General features: G+C 33.6%; 1 protein-coding gene across 3 annotated transcripts in view; it reads right to left on the reverse strand.

Moving 5' to 3' along the window:
* Positions 1–243: 243 nt before the first annotated feature.
* Positions 244–24947, reverse strand: part of LOC147070735 (uncharacterized) — a 47777-nt gene continuing 23073 nt past the window's right edge. For 2 of the 3 annotated variants that reach the window (XM_085948853.1, XM_085948852.1), the window contains exons 2-7: positions 13550–13664; positions 12447–12630; positions 11125–11321; positions 7128–7211; positions 3156–3406; positions 244–1852 (exon numbers count right to left, since the gene is read on the reverse strand). In XM_085948853.1, the coding sequence (XP_085804979.1) occupies positions 1726–1852; positions 3156–3406; positions 7128–7211; positions 11125–11321; positions 12447–12630; positions 13550–13663 (957 nt within the window). In that variant the 5' untranslated portion in view covers position 13664 and the 3' untranslated portion in view covers positions 244–1725. The remainder of the gene's footprint in view (positions 1853–3155; positions 3407–7127; positions 7212–11124; positions 11322–12446; positions 12631–13549; positions 13665–24947) is intronic. The other variant, XM_085948854.1, reaches the window with a different exon arrangement.

The following is a 24947-nucleotide window of genomic DNA, read 5'->3' on the forward strand; positions in this document are numbered from 1 at the left end:
CATAATTTATATTAAAAAAAATACATTTCTGATGTTCATAAATTGTTGCAGTCCCAAGATAAAGATAAATGCTGACCTTTTGTGGTACAGGGTTTTTTTTAATTTTACCCATTTCACAAAATTTGACCGTTGCATCCACATGGATCTCTTTACATTCCATAATAAAAGGGATTTAGGATTTAGGGAAAGGGTACCTATGATGAAAATAAACAACGCAATTTATTTAAAATGTTTTTTTTTATTCAACAATAATCAATCTGTTTTCTGAATTATCACTCATTCGTCGCCGTTCAAATCAATACATTCATTCATCAGGAAAATACAGAAATATACTTCAGTCATTCAGAATACAAAATCTTAAAATGAAATATTCCATTAACCCTTTCCTTGGCAATGAATTTTATACCAGACATTATATTATTATGTATTATCGAAGTTAATAAAGTAGTATTGACACTGAAATTGATTGAAAAAAAGGAAAGACCATCATAATTATTTTTAGGTGATTTTTAAAGAATACATTTTATAAATAATTAATTGTGCTCTTTTATGAATTGAGCGTTACGGTGATCAAGTCACAATAATTTAAATATAAATTTTAGGTGTCTACTATATATTTTGAAACTGGAATAATTACTTTTTATCATTTTTTTTGTTTTTATTTAAAAATATTAGTGCATATTATTATTTGCAATGTCCCATATTTTTCAGGGATAACAATGATCAGATCCATACTTTATTGACTCCAGCGTAATTATCTAACAATACAGTTGGTATTATAAATATGATGACTGCCAAGTCAAGGGTTAAAAACATACACAAAAAAAATCAGCTATAGAAACACAACACATTTTTATAAAAATTAATGTTACCAGATTCCCATAGCCGATATTTCATTATTAGATACACTAAAGAGAATCAGCCATAAATCGAGTCGATAACTTTTGACACGAAATATGCACAAATAAATAAATAATCAAATAAATAACGTATTACTACAATTATTATTAAAAAACGAACATGAATCATTATTTATTTTAATTAAGTCTAAGTCGATGGAAGTTTTGCATTGAAAAAATGAACAGTATTGTCGTTTCTTTTCAGCAGGTCGGTAAAAATCATTTAAACAATGATTAGGTAAAGGTATTACAATTTGGTCTACAAACGTCAGTCTACTAAATTCAATAATAATATAGTTTTTCAATTCGTTCGAGTTGTTATTTTTTGCAGTCTATTCGTAAAATAAGTCACTAGTAAAAGGGGTGTTAGAAATAAATAATTCGAAGAAAATAAATAATTGCCCAACGTTAATGTAGGCTTTGTCATATTTAGCGAATTAAAAAAATGGATTGTTCAACCATAAAATGCAAGACAGTGTTTCGTTCGAAGCTTTTACCGCATAAAATATCAATTTATTGTTTATTAGGTAGGTATGTACGAAATGTGAAAAGCTTCGAACTATTAATATCCCGGAAAAAACAGTGTTCTATTTTCAAAAAGTAGAATGTCTTGGTATGCTAAGAGACAATAATTGAACTGGGTTGCTATTAATTTAATAATTTTATACCCATAATAGTTTAATCGAATTGTTTATAAGGTTGTTTATTTACTACACAGTGGAATTTTATCGCCGTATTTAAATATGTTTTTTTTCGACGGCATGATAATTAATGGTGGTGAGGGGGGATTTTCGTAGGTTTTTGTTTTATTATTTATCGCATTTTTTTAAACTTCGTTACATTGGAGGTACATTTGGCGGCAGTCAACGCCTGATCTTCCTCTGCGTCCAGCTTCATAATATTCGTCGAAGGTTGAGCCGGATTGCCTCTCTAGTACGAAGCTCGTCGCGTATCTGGAAGTAAAAAAAATATAAATATTATTAGAATAATCTTATCAAGCTGGTTTCTAGTAAAGATTGGAAGATGGCTTCGCTTATTTTTTTCCCATCCAGTACCTATTCGATATTATTAATCGTTTGAGGTACCTATGCAGGGAGTTGATTATGTACGACGTAGACCTACAAACTTATCTAAAGAATGAGCAAAATTGGAACTACGAACTACCATAGGACGCCATTTTGAAAATGTCATTCGAATATCAGATTTTGTCCAGTTAGGAGTCAGATTGGGTAGTTTTCGACAGTGGCTCCCCCATCACATTCTTCAGATAAGTTTGTAGGACTGTAACAGTGTGTTAAAACAATTGGTTGCTAGCCATTTATCCAATGCGATACAATATCACGTGCTTTGGATACCAGTATGTTCGTACCTACTAACATGCTGATTGAAAAATGAGTACAATTTACAGCTGAGAATAACACGTCTGTGTGGTTGCTATCTTATGTTACGAATCCACATAAGACAGACCAGCGGGTCTATTCTATACACAAGGCGACTATCGACCGCTAAAGCGATAAGTGATAGTATTTATTACATACTTATTAATTTGTATTGAGGTATTATAATTGTTACAAAAACTATCTAAGAAGTCAAAACTGTATCTCGCTCTAAATTTTATCACAGTCAAGAGAGGTGCTGTTAAAATATAGCACTTATTTCAACAATTACAACCAACTTAGTGTAATTTTTATAAGAAGTGCTAATACTTTGATACAGACCTACCCTAAGTTCGATAATATTTATCACTTTATCACTTTAGCGGTCGATAAGTATAGAATATACTCACAGGAATGCGATATTGTGACAAATAGGACAGATATTTTAATATAGCTTAAATTATATACCTAGTTCTTTTTCTAGCCACTAGCGTAACAGTAGCATTTTAAAACCCGACAAAAATTACCGATGCCCATCCGTCGATATTTTGTTTGGAGTCCACTTATGCCTGACACAGACGCAACCATTGGTAGCTACAGGCCACAGCTGCATCCCATGTTTCCATCGCTCATATCAGAATGAGGTGTGTCTGGCTACGAGGCATATGTGTGGGGCATGCGCTGCACCAGATTACGACAAGGCGGAGGTCAGTCATACCGACAAGCTGGGGACATCTCAACTTCCAACGCGAAGCCAACAATGTGATACTTGCAGTTCACAGCGTGTGACTACCGCTGGTCGCAGCCATAAGTGATTGTATCTATAGTAGGCCAAAAGCATGGACTTAAACTTAATAAACAAATCGATAAAAATACATACGTTCCAAGCTGGCAGAACACGCTCTTAGGTCCAATGTCTGATGAGCATTCGGTGCTGGCCTCGCAGACGTACTTCTGGAGGCACTTGTCGTCGGTAGTAGCGAAGGATCTGACGTAACTCTTCATCATCGTGATGCCGGCCACAGCTGCGTCACTCATGGAGTCTTTCTTGCCGAGGGAGCGGGCTGCCATCGACCTGTGCGAGAATGATGTCTTCAGGGCGTCAAGGAGGTTCACTACGATGTTGATGAACTGGAAAAATAGCAAAGAAAACGTGACGTAAATTTTCATGGGATCCAAACACGACATGTGAATATCTACATACCTACTCAGTTTCATAGGCAATTTTTGTACTTGTAGGTATCGTGAAATTTTCGACCCATAATTATATTTTTTAGAGTAAGTATTAATTTTATTCATCTTACGTGTGTCTGCTTTTTCTAGCACACCTATTTTTTGCACCCAAATTTTTAACATACCTACTTACAAATTCAGCTATTTGTGTGATGTAACTTTGTAGACATAATATAGGTAAATTGAGAAGCTTTTTCTGTAGAGATTGAGTCTAAACTCTAAATAATGTATGAAGTTGAACCTCGAAAAGAACGAAATGTATTTACGTGGAATTTTATTCTAAACGGTACAGACCAGTGGTTCCCAAAGTTGACTGGGCTCCGACCCATCTAACAAAAATTTCCAAACTTGGGTCCCACCTCTTAGCTGTCTTAGAGAAAAGAGGGCATACATATTGGTAATGCTCAGATTCCCTAGTGGCGAGTCGTGAAACTACTTAATGCTGTCTTATTTGTTCTAATTGAAATAAAAAAAATATTTTTTATTAGTGTTACCAACATGAATGAAAGACTGTTGAAATAAGAAACACAACTTAAATAAAAAAAAAATATTACTTAAATACCTACACCTGCAAGGTTTTTTTACAAAGTTATTTCAATGGGAAGGATGTATTTGTTTCTTATTTTCCTTCATTACAGTTTTAGCATCAACTTCAATTTTAGTTACTTTTAATCGCAGTGAGTTTTATATATCCAATTTATTTCGGTATTTAGTTTTAATGTTAACCATAGCCGAAAATCCGACCTCACATAGGTATGTGGTAGTAAAGAGGAGGAGGACTTTCATAGCTTCATCGAACAGGCAATGATAATTATCAGCAACTGAGAGCCAGAATTTCGTTAACTGTTTACGATTGAAACTATTTTTCAGTGACGTATCTTCTGATAAATCAATGAATTCTTCACTTGCTTTTGTTGACATACTATTTGGTAAGTCGTCTTGAAATGGGTTACAAATCCAACGCAACGAATCAAACTTTTTCATCTCTTCCCCAAAATAGTCGTCAAAGTTATTCTTCTATTTACTATTACTTCCTATTTTTTTAAATTCATGTATACAGTGGCGAGGGCCCACTAAATATTCGCTCGCGACCCATAGTTTGGGAAACCATGGTACAGACTATAGTTTTAATGTAAAAATTGCTGAAACAAGTTCGAGTTTTACTACCAAATTGCCATTTTAATAGGTATCCAAACAATGGGGTCCCTTATTGCCTCCGAATTCAAAACGAATCACGCGTGTTTATGCTCTCAAAAATGTACATTTTCTAAATTCGCTACCGGGTGGGTGTAGCACTTGAAATAGTTTTATCATTCTGGCTTTTAAATGGTTTAATTACGCAATAGATAATTGATCAACCACGTACAACACATCGAAGATGTTTTGAGAGGCGACTGAGACAGTCTTCAGAGATGATTCTATATCTACGATGTTGGTACTTTCTGACGAAGCGACCACCTCATCTGATGCATGGAAAACTGTCACTGATTACGTTAGAATCAGGGGACATATGCGAAGCAACAAGACTTACTTCTCGAGTGTGGAGAAATATGGGATAAACTTAAACGCGTGGTAAAAATATGTTATTTTCAATAATAACGTTTGTGTGCATTTAAGTTTGTCATGTAACCAAGACACTTCAGAGGTTTTTTTATTTTAACCACTTGACCTGACAGTCATTAACTAATAAAAAAAATCCTGCTTTAAAATGTTGGTTTATTAGAGTAAGTATATGCTTCATATATAGCAGTGGCGAAGGGTGGAGGTAGACTGTTAAGACCCGCCATAAACAGTGCACACTAAACTTTGTCAGTTATTCGTATTTGTTTTCATTGAAATAAGACTACACTTTACAGATGTTGTTTGTTAGTTTTTAAAATTCAATTAAACCCTGCGAAAACCAAGCCATAATATATAATAGTAAAAAAATACTCGTCTATCTATAAAATATCTAAAATTATACATAACTTTGAATATTTTAAAGATATACATACCTACTAATATTTTTATCTATTATAGTTTGGTTTAGGCAGGGCTTAATGAATTAAAAAATGAACCAACAATAATATGTGTACTATATAATACAATCAAAAACAAATAAGTATGAAGTATGAATGAAAAAGTGTGCACAATTTTGTCGTATCGTCCATAACATACCAAAACTATTACGGTTTGGTTTAGGCTGGGCTTAATCGATTTAAAAAAAAACTAACCGATACCATCTGTAAATAATTGTAGTCTTAGTTCAATAAAAAAATACGTATGACTAACAAAATTTAATGTGCACTAATTATGGTGGATCTTAACAGCCTACCTCCACCCTTCGCTACTGCTATATAGTTACTATACTCTCTATAGCGACTGGCTTTGCATTTCTATCTTATTAATCTGTTCTGCGGTTATAATAGATTTCTTATACTTAGATAATTAGTTAAAAAATCATCGACGAGTTGTAGTAATGAACTAGTAGGTATTTGTAATTAAGATATATAACACAGAAAACATACCAACCAAATTGATTACCTATTACCTACAAGTATTGAGCTGATCTTAAGTGGAACACTTAAGTTAAGGAACTTTCTCTTTTATGATCAGTTAGTGACCGTGGGATGAAATCGAAGATTTCATAGTGCCATAGACCTTTTCTCATGCTGGTATAAAGTCAAAGCGATTGACGAGTCAAGTAAAAAATATACAAACTCTTGAAAATAACCATCTTAATATCATAATAACAATTTATTCAACCACCCTTTGTTAATACCGGTATATTCACATTATATACAAATTAAAAATAGTGTATTTTTATATATAAATGCTTCAATTATTTAATTATAAATAGGTACTTTTACTCAGTGGCGGGTTTAGGGACGTAGATGCCCGATGAATTGATTGATTTTGAGGGCCCCCACTCAAAAAATAATAATTGATGTCACATCTTTAATTATTAAACATTCACTTTGATATTAGCTCGGGGCATCTTTGTACTCAATTTGTGAGAAAAACAGTCGGTATAATTTAATAATTATATGGCTGGTGTGCCTAGTCCCTTTTTGTCGGCTCTCACATCTAAACTCGCCTCGTCTGCCGCACAGCCATAAATCAAACCTTCATCTACCTAGCGACAGTCGCACGTAACCTTCGAAACGTATAGAGATTTTGATGCGGCGATCGGCGAGCCGGTATAGGAATGACCAATTCGTAGGTGTTTGTATGCATCCTGGTGTCTTCGACTCGCAGCCCGAGAAGCGTGCAACTTATCGATTGCAACAGTAGATGTTTTTTTCAAACTAAAAATTCGCATTCGAAAATGCAATTCACATTCCATTTGGCAACTTGTGTTTTGTGAATAACGATGACGTTACATCGACGTATTCGACACGTTGCGGGCGGACGAGTTTTGATGTGAGAGCCGGCTTTATCTTCTGCGTCAAAGAAAATCGTTGCTGCTCTTATTAATGTTAATGTTAATGAAAAACAACATTGATTGTTGATATTGTGTAATTCCTAAATATTGTAAACATTCAAAATTAACTAAATTGATTAAATTATAATATAGTGACGCGTAGAAAATGTTTGATCGAGATATATTATTTGGTTAATATTGGTGTGTTCGCCTTACCTCTCCAGCCTGTTTAGCCATGGTCGAGACCTGGTCGGGATCCTTGGTACCGAGGACCGCGGAGAGCACTGCAGCCAAGATACCCTGAAGCAAGCCAAACAAAAGCGTTCTGGTGCCGTAACCATAGTAACATATTTACAGATTTTCCTAATCCGACAGCTAAACTACAGCTGAGCGGCCAATTGGTGATCGTGTGAACTAGACCTTATAAACTACGTTATTGCAACAAATGATATTCCTTCAAATTAATTTAGAATAATATTACTATTAATACGTACACTATTCAAAATTCCAAGTATAGTCTGTTCAATTTTTCTTCATTAAATAAACTTGAAATTAATCTGTGTTTATCTTAAATGAAACACTTATCACAATACAACGTAATAAGTGATTTATAATATTATTCGATATTAAATTTAGACACCTTCATTAAAATTAGACAATTTAATCAGTCCCACGATGGCCGCGCGGCTTAAGCGTCAGCCTATAGCGTCGTGGGTCCCAGGTTTGAAACATGGACTGGCAAGTACACGTCATATTGTTTTTCAATTTGTGCATGAGTCAGAGTATGGACCTAATAGGTTGAGCAAGTGGCTTACATCCATTTCTCGTAAAAACAAAATTTGTTAATACAAACTTCCACTCCGTGGAAGGCCCATATGATCTTATTAGGATCGAACATGGTCGGAAAAATTTAGACACAACATTTGGTTGTCTTGTAATTTATTTTACATGAGAAATAACATAAGGAATATTATATGTTGATTTCAAAATTTTAGTATTGTATGCAAACTGATATAAATGACAGTATATTTGTGAATCAAAAGTAATCAAATTGCTTACGGAATATATGAAAAAGTGTTAGCACACAATTATTATTTATAATATGAAGTTAAGTGAACTCTTCATTATGACAATTGGTAGTCTATGCAAGTTCAATCATTTACTACATTTTGAATTTTGATTGCGGCAACATTAATTTCGCACGTTCAATTTATTCCCAGCACACATGATTGGTTAATTTCATTTCCTTTCACTTAAATGACCAATCAGAGAAAGTATTTTGCGGTGTTCTCTTATTGTTTTTATGCCGGCTATATTATGAGCAATTACTTTTGATTCACAGTACGACGTCATTAAACAGTGGAAAATATTAGTAGCGAGTAAAATATTCAAATAAACAAAAGCGAAATGTGATATCTACCGTGGGATGTCCATAAATGTATCCGTAATAATTAATTAAAATCAAAATTATATGTGATAACCAATGAATGCAATTTACAATTTATTTTTTATTTAATTTAATTTAATTTTTTATTTTACATTTTTATTTGTTTCTTTATTCAACACCATAATAGGCCGTGAAGCCCAATAGTAGTGGTAAAACTCTCAGGCTTAAGGAATTTACATATTAGATTATGTAAATATTATATTTTGACTTCACTGGGAATCGAACCCAGAACTCCGTGATGGAAGGCCAGCGCCTTGCGCATTGCACCACGAGAGCCGCCGCATTAGAAAAACACTAAAATAAAACAATAATTAACAAATTGCTGTTTCAGTATTTATCAATATTACTCAAGGTAACCCGGACTAACTATAATTTGAATTTAACTGAAAGATAATGAACATTACTTTAAGTTTTATTAATTTAAAATTCTATTACATCTATGGACATCGCTTGTTTTTAGAAAACTATTTTTTTTATTCACAACACCGTGTTTGTTATAAATTTTTATTTATATTTGCATTTGTTTGGTACATTTAAATAAATGATTATAGTTATATAGATTAAAATGTATTGCCAGGATATTTTCAATTAAGTAACTTAATTTTATTCGTCATGACTAACACTTATGTATACCAACCAAAGAAACGTAACAAATGTACATATTATTTGTTATCATTTTTTCTAAATTAAAATTTAACAAAATTATAAATGAAAATATGTATGTAAATATGATTTTTCTTATTTGAGATCTTTCATACCTGTCTTTAGGTAACATTTTAAATGATTTCAAAAAATCTGTCCCAAGTGGGAATAGTGATATCTTTGTTTATTAATTTGAAAATAGCTAAACCCAATAATTTCTAGTGATTTAAAAAATGTGATGTGATCAGTGGTAATGGTGACAATATCGTTTTGGATTGAGCTGATTGATATCTGTTTTACAGTTATAATTAAATAAAAAGTAAGGCTTAAATCCAGTAGAAGTTTCGTGGTAAAACCATGCCTTGCACCATCATACCCAAAGAGAACCGACTGTTACCATGGGAAGCGAATTCAATAGACTGCTGAGATAAGCTGAAAATCACTCACGAAAATCAAAGTATGGAATACCTATTTTTACACAAATCATGCCAACATAAATGCAATCATCCAGTCTGATAAATATCGTGCTGCCTTTGATAATTTCTGGAGCGATATCAAGGGGCATAATAGTTTATCTGGCACGAAGAAGAAGATTAAACTGTTAAGTATGTATGTGGATACAAATATAAAACTTAGTCGGCTGGATGATGTATTTATATAAGACGAGCTAGTCACACATAACTTAGAACTGACATTCAGGAGATCGCAAAGCAAACAAAGAATTATTGATCATCTTATAAGATGCGAAGACCTAGGAAGTCTAAATCAGGAGGAAAGCGGCTTTGGATAATGAAGGTATGGGTTTACGTAGGGTGTTGATTTACACTTTCCACTTATTAAAAACACTGATTCAGGGACATTAAGTATTACGTCAGTATATTTCGCTTGACAAGTAACAATTAATTATTAGCAACATTATTTTACAAACGCACGCTTTGGCGCGAAAGGTGGCAAATTATTGTATTTAGAGGCGACGTTTAAGGTTCAAGGGTAGGTTACCGACTGCCCGTACCGTACCTACTATCGATCCTTTGTCCGCCCAGAAAACAGATAACGGTAACTTTCTTTTTGTTTGTTTCGCTGTGCGTGCATCCTGGTCTAGCCTTGACTCATTTACAGTTACAATAATATCATTATATTCCCAACTCTGTCGATTGGAGGATTTTCGATGGAGGATTTAGGCATTATGATAATATAATAAATATTATTTGGTATCAATAGATAGTATCCAATGAAATATTGTAAGTATATATCGCAAGGAGTGCCTTTCTCAAAATGAGACGCTCCTTAGCAATCGAGACCTTAACCTAGGTCTGAGACTCCGTATGATACGTTGTTATGTTCTCTAAATTTTTTTCTACGGTATGGAAGTATGGACGTTAAACTATAAGATGTCACGGAGACTTGAAGCTTTCAAGATGTGGCTATATAGACGCATCCTCAAAATTCCTTGGACTGACTGGGTGACACATGTTGAAGATCTCAATCGAATGGGAAATGACTGAGAAGTTCTGCGTAGTATCAAAATCAGGAAACTATAGTACCTCGGCTACATTATGAGAGGACAAAAGTACAGCTTTCCCCAATTTGTCATTCAAGGAAAGATCAATGGTAAGCGTAGCAGAGGACGGCGCCGCATTTCGTGGCTTAAGAACCTCAGTGATTGAAACGAGTCCAGCTCCACTGAACTGTTCGAGGTAGCAGATGACAAATCTAAGATCGCCTTGATGGTGGTCGACCTCCGCTAGGGGATGGCACAATAAGAAGAATAGTGAAATATTGACGGTAAACGTAATATAGTCTGAAACCGCTTATGAAGTTTTATGATAGGTAAACATTGTCTTGGATATCAGGCGATTAAGAAAAGATTGCCATGATAGTGACCATGGTAGCGAAATGCATGAGAAGAGTAAGAATTAAAACTATACATTGCTAATGGATCTTTCGGTAGATTTTAATATGATTACAGAATGTTACGAAATTTGATTATAAAAAACACAGCAGTTCTTTTATAAATCAGCTCAATCCGTTGATATATATCAAAAAGTTAGTGTCGTGAAAATGCACCTCAAACATCCAAATTAAAAAAAAAAACTTGTATATGCTTTCAAAATGTCGTCCAACCTGCATGGGAGATCCGTTGTCAACTTTGTCGATTCCGTCGCTGGACGCACCCCCTCCGAGGATGGCGGTGAGGATCTTCAGACCCATGGAGAGAAGGTTAGCCCAGGGAGATGGTGCCACACCGGTGTCAGTGTCCAGGTTGTCGCTCTTGTTGGGGCCGGTCGGGCCTCCGTTGAAGAACATCTGCATCAGCATACCTGGAGGAAAAGACGCGGCAAGGTCTTAATTAAAGGGGGTTATCATTTTTTATCCCCTTATAAAAGTATAGTAATTGGATAGATATATTTATGTATGTATTTATACAGTGCCATGTTTTTAGTAAAGTAAATTACCATGTTCGATCCTAAGGAGAGCATATGGGCCTATTATACAGAGTTTTTTTTATGAAGAATAGTTGTTAATCATTCGGGTTAATATAAATTATACAAATATGGAAGCTGCTTTATGCACTAGGAATAGACAAACGTGAGCAAAAGTGAGAAGGTAAAAGATTTTTGAATAAGCTTATAAATCTGTCAATAATTTAGGTATGGTTAAAAGTCCCAATTGATTTAATTGACGGAATGAATCTTTCTCTTGACCATGTCCGATTCTAATAAGATCATAATATGGGGTTTGTATTAATAGATTTTTGTTTTTACGAGAAATGGATGTTAGCCACTTCCTCAACCTATTAGGTCTATACTCTGACTTCAAAAACAATTTGAAAAACAATGTGTATTTGCCAGACTCGATTCGAACCTGTGACCCACGACATTATACGCTGACGCGTAAGTTGCTCACCAATCGTGGACGGAGTGAATAGATATGCAAAATAATATTGCGTTGTTTTAACTGCAAATTAATATTCTAATGGATTTAAATTCAAATTCCATCAAGTATCCTCGGTCGATAGTATGAATATTGAAAATTAATACGTATTATTTCTTGGGACATTTATGTTCTTGTTGACTAGATTTTTCCAAAGATAAGTTAGTGTCTAAGGCCGGGGTTCTTAACCGCGTGCCCATGGGCGCGCGTGCGTTCATTATTGTATTTTATCGGTTTTTTTATTTGTAACTGTATGGGTGTTTTATGCTTCTTTTGTGAATGCCATCACAGGCGTTTAAATGTAAATAAATATATAATCTACCGATATAATAAATGTAACACATAACAATTAAATGTATTTTTTTAGAAATCCGATGTGCGCCCGCCACTATTATCCCAAATGCGCCCGCTACCGCAAAAAGGTTAAGAATCCCTGGTCTAAGCCAACGTGTTCGCGAGCATAGTGGTAAAATGAAATAATAATGATACTCTTGTGATATAGGTTGACTCACCCAGCATGTTCGACCATGAGAATCCGCCTTCCTGGATCTGATTCGTCTGGATATCGTCGATGTCGTCGAGCGCCACTTTCTTCATGGCGTTGGGCTTCTCGGCGAACTTCCTGTCGACCGGTTGAGGCGCTGCTAGGCCTCCGCCATAGTAAGATGGGTGCTGCGTTCGTACTTGACTGCCAGCCTATAATAATCATAATAATATAAATTATTAAGTTATCCATGTACCAGTGGCGACGGGTGACTTTTGGAAAGAGGTAGGCTGTGGAGATCGGATAAAAAGAACATACTTGTCAGGTATACTTACGAGAAATAAGAAGATAATACGATATTACTACTAATGAATAGGTACACACTAATGATAACGACACACTAATTTAATGAAACTTCAAAAACTCACTGACGACATAAAACTAAGCGCTCAGTTAAAATCACGTATTTTTTCAAAACATTTATACACATCAAAAATCATTAGATAAAAGTTCTTTTATTTAAAAAAAACAGTCTACATTTTATTAATATTCGATTAAACACCATAGATTTTTTTTCGGTTTTAGGCTCTGCAATCGGAGCTTATTATACCTTAGTTCATACAATTCGATAGACTGGGCGAGGCTACGTGACGTAAAGTGCATATGAAATTGAGAATTATTTGAAACATAATCCGACCTTTATTTACGTCAAGACAGATGGCGCGCTGTGGTATATTTTTTAAAACCTTTGCAGATTATTTTGTAATTATCTGTGTAATACATTCCTACACATACGGCATCTCTCGTTGGCAAAATAAATTATTTTATAGAATATATAATCAATTTAATTAAAAACTTACGATAAAAATCTGATTGAAAAATGAATACAAAAGTGCAATTTATTTATATTTCCTATACCTAGTTAAAGTTGATTCGTAAAATTGATAATGTACGGAGACTCAAAAAAACACGAGAAAACGCTTGAGTCATCTACATATTATTTCTTTCAGCAGTCAAAAGTAAAAATTTGTCAGTGGCCAAATGTTATTTCAGTAATAAGTATAGTTTGTAGGTTATAGGCTTCATCGAAAAAAATAATTGGTACAACTATACGGCCTGGTCTGGACATACTTGTGATATTTCTGGAGCCTGTACTGCTTGTTGAGGGTATGCGAAGGTGGCGATCATGCAACTACTGCATACAAGGACCAGCAACGCCCAACCTGATACTTGTTGATTATGCATTCTGAAACAACGGAGAAAAAAGTAACAATTAGAAATGATTATAATATTGTTATAATATGACTATAAAACCAGAGCGACGAGCACATATTATAAGAAATAGCTTTCAACATAATAATATATGAATATTGCCAGAAGAGTAACAAGGGGTGTGCGATTAGGACAGTAGCCCCGGGCGCAACTCGGATAAGGGGTAAGTGGAGTTTTGTTGAACGTGTAAGAAAAAAAGTTAACAGAAAATTTCATCATAAAATGTTCAAATTATGAACCTTATTATGATTATAATAAAAAGTAATGTTTTATTGTAAGAAAGTTGCCTGCGTGCAAAGCTTTTCTGTGTTTATTATCTTTCAACAAATGTGTTTATGTGATAGTGAAACCAACGAGATACGACATGCTAGTCTCCCAGTCTCTCAGTTTCCAGTCACCCATAAAACAGTGGTACCAATATCAGTAGATTCGATGAAAAATCATATTTTCTTACCAAAATTGGTAGCACTGAACTGAGCTGCACTGAATAAGAAATAACAAGTGAAGACGTCAAAAGTTAAAGATGGGAGAACCGATTTTTAATTAAAAATATGTGGCAGATGTTGAGAAATACTCCTGTCTCTATAATTACAGACTGCCAAAATATTCCCGCAAAGATATTACGGAAAAGGCTTAGAATGAAGTAGGAATGACAATGGGTTTGACAATATGGGATTATTAGGTTCCAGTAGCGCCGTGTGCGAAGCATCAGTCACTGGTCAGTTTATGAGTTCTATCACCAACCTGTTCGTCAGATTATAAGTTTCTGCGTGAGCGGATGGACTAAGAATGAATCTAGAGACGTCATTGCAACATTAAAAAGATATTTATTACATATTTTTGTTAACTTAGTTAGATGGATATTTTCAACAGATCAATTTTAAGTATAAGCGGACGAAACCACGTTTGATCAGTATTAAGTTATGTAGATTGAGTATTGTGTTTCATTTTAATTACTTAATACAATTTAATTAATTTATTGCAACAATATTTTATCATTCTTCCTTTAGAGTCAAACAATGTTGATATAACGTTTCCTCATAATTCACACCTTATATATATGACAAAAAACCATTAAACAATAATCCATTGTATAGGGTTACGGAGCCATAACATGACCATAACTTCGTGTGCTTTGTGCAAGAAATTTTCCGATAGATGATCAAAGACAATAGAACTTTTTTCATGACATAACAGAGAACATGTAATATATAAAACTAAAATGGATGCATGTAAATATAATCTTAATTATATGTATGTAGTGAATTTTCCGGGTGGAAACGAGGTGCTTTTGATTTAATTGTTATATTTATGAATATGCGGAAAATATTATTACAATTTAAACGTTTTCATAATACAATTATATATTGTTATTTTTATAATAATATAATGCATAATATTATGTGGAAGTAGAAAATATTTCTTTCATTGTCCCAACAATTTTGATAGATGCCAAGTGGTAACGTGTCAGTTTATAATATCAAAAGGTCCGGGGCTCGAATCCCAAAAACTACATGTTTTTTTTTCAATCAATACTTAATAGGTTGAGCAAGTGCTAACATATTATTATATTTCTCATAAAAACAAAAACAAAATAGGTAAGTAAGTAAATTAGAAATATAATCGTATAGTATAGATTTATATAAATTTCAGCGCATCTATTCTATATACAAGGCTGCTATCGACGGTCATCGAGGGTAGTTTATAATATTTATTATAGTAATTATTACAAGAAGTTAAGAAAGGTGCTGTTAAACTATAACACCTTTTGACGGTTAACTTATTGTAACATTTAACTGCCTCAATACATTAAAATGATAAACTACCCTCAATAGTCGCCGATAGCAACCCTGTGTATAAAATAGATGAGCTGGTAGGTGCTTTAAAGTATTAAGTCGTACCTATTAACTATGACAACGTTAACTCTTAACTAACAACCTACACTCTTACCTCACAACAACTTAACCCGGAACTGCCGGATAAAAGGCAAGTGCCTTACGCACTGCACCACGAGAGCTTTATAGTTATATACGATAATTTAATAGTTATATAAACATCTGGTAGGTAGTGTCAAATCGTACATTCAAATATCTGATAATAATGACAGCGTTTTTATCAGATATTTGATACAAATCAATATAAAATTAATATTATTTATTATCTAATAAAATTACTGCCTGCAATGGTCCGCAAATAACGCGTATTTTTTTATTATCTCAATGTTATACACTATACAGCATCTCATTCCGATAAAACAGCTCATGCAAAATGAAAACGTTCAATTTACGTACTGTGGCGATGTAAACACTGTTCCGAATTCACTTCTAGGTACTCATTTAATCCCCAGCATCTTATTAGTGTTTAATAACATATCACAGGTCTATTTGAGCAAATAACCGCTAGGTAGTGTTATTTTCCCGTACACTTGTCAGAGGTGTTTATCATAATAATTATTACTATTACAGGTAACAAGATGTGAAAATAATTCCACTTATTAATTATTGTTTCTCAGTTCGCTATCTTGTATATACAGGTATGCACTCCGTACACCATACCGTTATGGCATGTGCCCAATTCAAAAGTGGACCAACACATGATGGGGCGTCACCGTTAATTTTCTCAGAATTTTATAAGAACACTTTAATATTTTATTCTGCCAAAGAAAAGGGTTATTTTTTATTTTGTATTCTTCATTAATGCTTTCGTTATTATAAAATATACCATATTCTCTTTGTCATATATCACAATGTATTGCATCGTGCTTCACACGATTCTTCAACCTCCCTGTTTTAGATACAGCTCTCTAAATTGGGGAATACGACAACTGGGCGCCAGGAAAATTGGGCGCCACACTGTCGAATGAAATAAATAGACGTTCATTACGATTTTATACAGAGTAGACGAAGAATTTCATATCTACTACTTAGTAGTTTTAATCAGAGCGTTGGAGCGGAGCTCGGAGCAGGAGCATGGAGCACTAGAGCAATGGGATTTTACCCGGAGCAGGACCGGAGCCGGAGCACCGACAATTTGTAGTTATTCTTCAATTTTCGTCCTAAAATCCAATGAAAATAGTATATTTTCACTCTTTGTAACACTGGAATTATTTGAAATATGCATATAACACTGCCGGTGATAAATATCCTCACTTTTTTGACAGAAGAGGCAAATAATGAGAGACGATTTGCTGTCGGAAATTTTGTTTATTAGAATTAATAATGAAAATGACGATTATTTTAAAACTACTTACTTATTTTTTTATTTTTTTTAACAGTATTTGTATACATATACCTAATACTTTTTACCCGGAGAGGAGCCGGTGCAAGTATTAGGTCCCGGAGCGAAGCAACTAAAAAAATGTACGCTCTAACGCTCTGGTTTTATTTAATTGTTTTTGTTTCTCTGTCTCATCATCTGTTTTGGCGAGAGCCAGGCGTTAGTTAGTAATTAAGGTAATTAATAGTCCTTGATTTAATACACAGAATTCGATAGTCAATAATAACGCAACTTGATAAGCATTTCATGTAGGACCTACTAGTTTAAATTATCGCAATTAGATAGGAGGCTCGTAGCATAATTGGTTAATGCACAGTGGCGCGATACCAGTGGTAATACGAGTCCAAATCCCGTGGAGCATCGTATTTTTTCAAATATGATTTTTTCTAGTGGGTGAGGTGTTTTCAAATTATGTAAGAACTTTAATTGCATAGAATAATTAGGATGAAAGTACTTCAGAAAATATATTTTAAAGATACTTAAGCATTATAATATTGGCTAGTGAGCAGCTTTCGTTTAATTGGTGTCTTATAGTAATAATTGAATAATTATTAATACTTATTAAAGTATTTAAGTAATTAAAACTTTCAATTCTATCCATTGCAGTCTGCCATTAAATCTCATTAAAAAGACATTATTATTTTTCATTTACTTAGGTTCACATTTACAACAGCGATTAAGTACAAGAAAATAATGTAGACATTTAATGTAAAAGCCATGGAAATCGTAATTATTCACAGTGATGATTTAAAGTAAGTATGTAAAAGAGTACTTTAGAAGCCCCAGGCGCTGATTGATTTCGTTTTTCACTGCGATAGAAATTAAACCAATCAAGTTTTAATAAAACAAACATAATGAAGTTTTAATTAAATTGTAAAATAATATGTGTTGACGTACGTATCTCTCTGTTTGTATTTTATGACAACACAAAAATGGACCTTCCAAACCAACCGCCCCGCACCACACTCAGTCTTAATCGAGTGTATCACGAGGCCCTACGTTTTGATGTGGAGCATCAGCAGTTGTTTACGCCTGGGAATGTCTCAGGAGCAGATACCTAAGTACTGAGATCGCCACGCTCTCTTAAAAAAGTATCATGTGAGAGAAATACACGAAGACTTAATAGAAATAAATGAATATATAAGATAAAAAACGAAGGTAAAACGATACGGAAAAAGAAACTATGTGAAGAGATCTTCACGTCCGCAATAATATAATTGGCCTTTGTGGCGTCCAGGTTGGACGGCCCGATGGGCCCAACAGCTGGTTGGACTGACTTAAGCATCACTTCCCTATCGGACCACATTCTTGGACATTTCCAGGGGATGTGGTTTGCGTCCTGTAGTTCTCCGCCATATGGACATGTTGGCCGGGTAACAAGTCCAAGCTCATAGAGCTTGGCAGAGAATCCTCCGTATTTTATGACAGCTGAATCTCGTTATAGTGAGTTATAAAGTTTTTTTTTTTAATTAATAAAAGTGTCTGTAGAGATTATACAAGAGCGATTTACGCGTTGTTGTTTTGGCGTGGAAATAAGCAGTGAATCTGGAAACGTTGAAAACTGGTGCTTGCACTATATTCATGTAAATAAGTTAATAGTATTAGGTACCTATATTCGCATACCCGTGACACACAGCCATGATATAGCTTCAATATATTGATGTTATGGTGTTACAACTTCTGATGAATTCAAATTTTAGAATAGAAACAAAAAACAACTTTATATCCACATAAATTAAGGTTGACTTTCAACTGTTTTATCTAAATGATTCGATACAAGTATCTAAATGACAGGTGGTTGAGTACATTTATCTTTGAGAGTTAAACTACACCGTTTAGTAGAAATGAACAGAGAATAATAATTGTAATAAAAACCATTTTGACAAAATTGTCACATGCGAAACTGCACACTATACACTATTGTTGAAATACTTATAATTTGTCAATTACCCACTAGTTGCTTTGCAGTAGTATGTTGGTTGGTACAAGAAGTTAAGTTTTATAATTCAATTTTTCGCCATATACCTTTATCCAAACAATGCATTGATATTGTTCAAACGAACAATTTTTGTGTTTGTAACAAAATTACGTAAATTTTATGACAAAAACAATTCACTTTGTAACGATGAATACTCAGACGCAGGATATAATAGAAACGTGAACGTAAAATAGTGAATGAGGTATCTATCATGCAAAAAGATTCGGTCCTTTGAATTTTGGGTGTATAAACGTTTGCTTTAATATAAATTGTAAAAGACTAGATAAAAAGTTGATAGAGCTATCTATATATTATAATTATACCATAGACAGTGGTGATTTTTTGGTTTTTACGCAGTTAATTCAATTCATTATATTATTTTTTTCCCCCGACCATGTCCGATCCTAATAAGATCATATGGGCCTCCACAGAGTGGAGGTTTGTATTTATATATTTTGTTTTTACGATAAACGGATGTCAGCCACTTGCTCAACTTATTAGGTCCATACTCTGACTCATACACAAATTGAAAAACAATATGTGTACTTGCCAGAACCAGGATTCGAATCTAGGACCCACGGCGCTATAGGCTGAGCTTAAGCCGCGCGGCCATGGTGGGTTATATTTATTATGCTAAAATCCCTGCAACTAATACAATAGGGACGGGACTATAACACATCCACTAGAGGAAATGCACTTGTACATACATAAATAAACCAATAATTCTATCATTAGTAGTTTATTTTTGGCCCTCGTAGACTAGTGCGTAAAACGCCGGCCTCTCATCCGGGAGCTCCAGAATCAATTCCCGGAGAGATCACAATATATTTACATAATAATATCAGCATATTTTATTAAATCTGTTTTAATTTTTTTTAAAAAACCATATCGAATCCTATGAAGATCATTTATGGGCCTACACAGAGTGGAGGTTTGTATTGATAGATTTTTGTTTTTTTACGAGAAATCGATACTAGCCACTTGCTCAACATAATAGATCCATACTCCGACTCCAAACACACATTGAAAAATAATATGTGATGTATGTCAGACTCAGGATTTGAACCTGGGACTTACGAAATTATAAACCGACGCATTACCCGCTCGGCCATCATTATAATATTATAGGTTGCTGAAAAACGTGCATGAAAATAATACGGACGAATAAAAAAAAGATTTTAATAGTATTGTCAAGTATAGAAAAAAAGTCAAAATCCAAGTAAATTTATGTAAAAGACTGAATTTAACTGCTCATTTTTAGTATTCAAATATGTACTTAATTCAAGAATGTAGATAAGATATTGTGTGTAGGTACAAGAAGTACTTACTTGCAATTAAAATTTCAATACTTTTAAAAATACCTGGATTTTATGAATGAAAGGGAAACAAATAATTGTTCTTTTAACATTTATTTACCTGCACGGAAAGACAGGTATTCTGTGAATTTACATCACCATAAAATATGAGTGGTTTTTTGTTTAATTTAAAAGATATTATTTGTGAATGAACCGTTCACTGATTCATGGAGTATGGTGACTATCTCCCCACTTAAATGGCGTGTAAATTATATTTTACACTGCAAAATATAGTATTATAATAATATTATATATGAACATAATGTTATGGTAGGTATGTAAGAGGATTGGTAATTAGCTATTTACTCCACCTTTTGGGTACATACCTAGTTCCAAATATTATATAAAACACATTAAATTTACCAAGCCGCTATCGAGGTGCGAATCCATGATAAAATGCACAAACCTTTCTTCAACATTGATTATTCAGCAGTGGCGAAGGGTGGAGGTAGGCTGTTAAGATTCGCTATAAATAGTGCACACTAAACTTTTTTAGTCATATGTATTTGTTTTTATTGAACTAAGACTACAATTTACAGATGGTGTTAGTTAGTTTTTAAAAATCAATTAAACCATGCCTAAACGAAACCATAATAGTTTTGGTCTAATTTGGGGAATACGACAAAATTGTGGGTACTTTTTCATTCATAGTTATTTGTTTTCGTTGGATTAAATATACATATTACACATATTGTTGGTTAATTTTTTTAATTCATTAAGCCCTGACTAAACCAAACTATAATAAATAAAAAATATTATTCTATTTATAAAATATTCAAAGTTATGTATGATTTAATTGTATAATTTTAGATATTTTATAGATACACATGTATTTTTTGGACTATTATCTATTATGGCTTGGTTTCTCAGGGTTTAATTGAATTTTAAAAACTAACCAACACTATCTGTAAATTGTAGTCTTAGTTCAATGAAAACAAATATGTATGTCTGAAAAAGTTTAATGTGCACTATTTATGGCGGATCTTAACAGCCTACCTCCACCCTTCGCCACTGTTATTCAGTCTATGTCGTCCTGGATACTAATAGGTAATTCAAAACTTAACATGTAAATTTCCCCAATCAAGCGTAATTTTAAATCTCAATCCACCGAGGTCCAAGGGTCGAGAATTTGTTTATATTAATTAATTTATAACAGGATACACTTATTTTAGATTAATTATACAACTACAAAATAGAAACATAGTACATACATAATTTTGAAAACACTTCTGAGGAAATATATTATACTTAACCGATAGAAACAGAGACACCCTGCATGAATCGAACCTGCATCTCTCGGGTATCGTGCCCATGCACATAGACCACTATGATAAAGGAGTCAAACTTAATTGCGACAAATTTTAACTAATGGCTTTTAATACTCACTGAAGCGCTTTCCAAATTGAGCTACTATTGGCGATCGGCTTTCGTATTTTAAATTCTAACGGATTTAAGTTTTGTACTATTCCATTTAAGTCGTTTTTCGCCATCCGGGTTTCGCCTTTCGGCATCTTCAGGCACCGTGTACACTCACCAAAGGCAAACACACGGTACAGGCAGGACACGGTGCCTGAAGATGCCGAAAGGCGAAACCCGGCTCGCAAAAAACGACTTGAATAGAATAGTAGAAAACTGAAATCCATAAGAATTTACATCCAAATTCCATCAAGTACCTTCGGTCGATAGTATTAATATTTCGTATTTTAAATCAAAGTATGTATTACTTTAATTATTAACCGACGTCATTGGTTATAATATATTTTCTCAGAAGTGTTTTTAAAATTATGTAGGTTCAATAATACGAATGTTACATTCTTAAAGCTTGTGAATTATTCGTTGAATAAAAAAAAGTTAATTAGAAACATAGTGTTGGTCGGTAGTGTTAAAACTCGGATTGGAAAACTATCGACTCTGAACTCTGCCGCTTGATGACGCCAGGAACTTCCCTGACCAGAGACCATCATGTTATTTTAATTTTGTTACTGTTTATTCTCTCTTTAGATATTTGGACTTCGTATTATTGAGACCACCTGAGTTATTATGTATAATGCAGGTGCTTTTTTGAACAAAACAACATTTCTGTTTTTGTAAGTGGCATTCCATTAAATCCAACAAAGTGAGTCATTAACTCATTAACCATAGACAAGGAGACAGCAATCCTGGCGCCAATTTTTTATAATCCTAAGTATTCATGTTTCTCAAAGAAAAATACCTGCGACATTATCAATGAACGAAATAAAGGACTGTTTTGTTAGACAACAGGTAAATGAGGTGAAACTAAATTAAAAACATTACTATGGCTTTCAAGGTATCTGTTCTGCCATTCAAAACAATAATACGAAGTAAATTCTAAAAATATCTTATTGTAAACATTAAAAATACAATTAAATAGATATTGGCCGTATAGAATTGAGATAATAAATGACGCGTTGTTCATGGAGCATAACAGACAGTAATATTCCAATTTTATTAGATTCAATGAGAGATTTAATTTGATATTGATTGTAATGAAATATCTGATAGGTAATAATGCTGTCATTAGTATCAGATATTTGATAGGTACGATTTGATACTTATGAGCACCTACTAGAATTTTATATAACTATAAATACTGGCCTTTCATCCGGCAGTTCTGGGTTCGATTGCCTGGGTGTTTGTAATTGCTTCATTTTCATTACTAAATACACTATTGTTCCACTACACTACTTGTCATTGGGCCAATTAATCATACAATATGATTGTATTTCCAACATACTTACCTAGCTATGTTTTTCTCTTCCCCTTGTATTCAGGTTGTTTTCATTATATGTACGTATTGCTTAAGTGTTTTATGTAGACATTGATATGATAGAAATATTATAAGGCCATATATTTTATATAAAACGGCTCTGTATAAAATTGTATGTTTTTGTTTTCAAAATTTTATTTTTCTTTACTTATAAAATTGTACTTAAGTGTGTTTTGATTTTTTTTTTTTTATTATTATTATTTTCTATATTCTCTTCTTCTCTTTTGTGAGGGTAATATTTGTTATAATGTAAATCTCATGTTGTGTACGTCTTGAATTTAGATTTGTTATGTCCACAATGTTTTGTTTTCTTAAATAAATAAATTAACTGTGATACGGCCAACTGCATACGTACAAATTTCCAAATACGCTGCCAAATTCCGGCCTCTACAATTTATTTTTTACCCCTAAAGTTAATGTAGATTGGTTAATTTATTTTTCGAGAGAAAATAATTATTGCTGGTACCTAACTGACGATAATTCTAAAAGGATATTTTTTATATTTTCCTCTTACAAGTTTTATACAAGGGAACTGTTTAGTATCACGTACATACAACACTGAATAGAAATGTCAATACGTCGATATACCTGTCTAACCAATTTGTCTAAATTAATTTGCTTTCCGGTCAGTTGTGGACATTGGGCACACGATGCCTGCTTAAATAAGACATTCACGTTTAGTCGAGTTAGTTACCTGCGTCAGAAAATAAAATAAATTAAGCAATTCGTTAGAATGTAACAGTTAGATGTGACCTGTGCCTAAGAATGCGAACACTTTGCTCGCACACAAGATTAGTACAGTTATTTTTCAAGCGCGCTAATGCTGAACAAAATAATAATATACAGTATTATTATAATATCATCTGAACCAAAAGAATCTTAATCCAGTCATTGACTTAATCAAAAACAATTAAATATCACTGATAGTTGACGCATTAGAAATTAGGGGTCGTATGCATGAGATTCCCAAATACGTTATAGGCTATATACTGCTCGTTTGTATGCATAAGTGCAAATGTTATTTGTTGGTTAGCGACTTCACAATGTGACGTCATAATGTGTCATGGCGTACAAATAATTGCAAGCTTATAATAGGTGTGTCCTCGGTATTAAGTTCTCGGTAAATAAGCTTCTAGGATTCATCATGCGACAAGCCAAACCATTCAAGAATCCGAATGTCACACTTACACTCTACGTCTCGCTAGTTCTTGAATATGGGTATATTATCTGGACTCCTTATGAAGATTCCTACAAGTTTATTTTAGAGCGCGTCCAAAAGAAATTTCTTCGATGTCTTTATTTTAAGACATATTACTATAACCATTTTTCTTTTAATACTTCGTCAAACGATTACTTTTCGACTGCAAGGCATGCTCACTTTTCACTCTCTTGAATCTCGTAGGTCACTTCTGCTCTTGAAACATTTCTGCCTGCTATCACGAGGGATGGTTTCTAATCATGGCGTCATAAAGAATTTAAATTTATATGCGCCTGTCAATTACCTACGTGGTCGCAGCTATGAACTATTCTGGGTTAGAACTGTTTCCTCGAGTCAAGCCTATCAGGCACCATTAGCGAGGGGTGCAAGATTATAGTAAATGCGCTCCCTAAAGACAGACATTTTTAAAGATGTACTTTGCATTTTGTTTTTGAAACTTTATTTTATTGTATAAAATTTAATTTTATTATTATTATTATTCTTCTTCACTCCTATGAGCGTAATATTTGTTATAATGTAAATCTCATGTTGTGAACGTCCTGAATTTTGATTTGTTAGTCCACAATGTTTTGTTTTCTTAAATAAATAAATATATAAATAAATTCCTAGGGAACTCTTGGAGCGAGAACGTAACTTACTGA

Source organism: Rhyacophila brunnea, unplaced genomic scaffold, assembly GCF_057557595.1.
Source record: "Rhyacophila brunnea isolate RB1 unplaced genomic scaffold, BYU_Rbru_1.0 scaffold_21, whole genome shotgun sequence".
Taxonomy (NCBI): domain Eukaryota; kingdom Metazoa; phylum Arthropoda; class Insecta; order Trichoptera; family Rhyacophilidae; genus Rhyacophila; species Rhyacophila brunnea.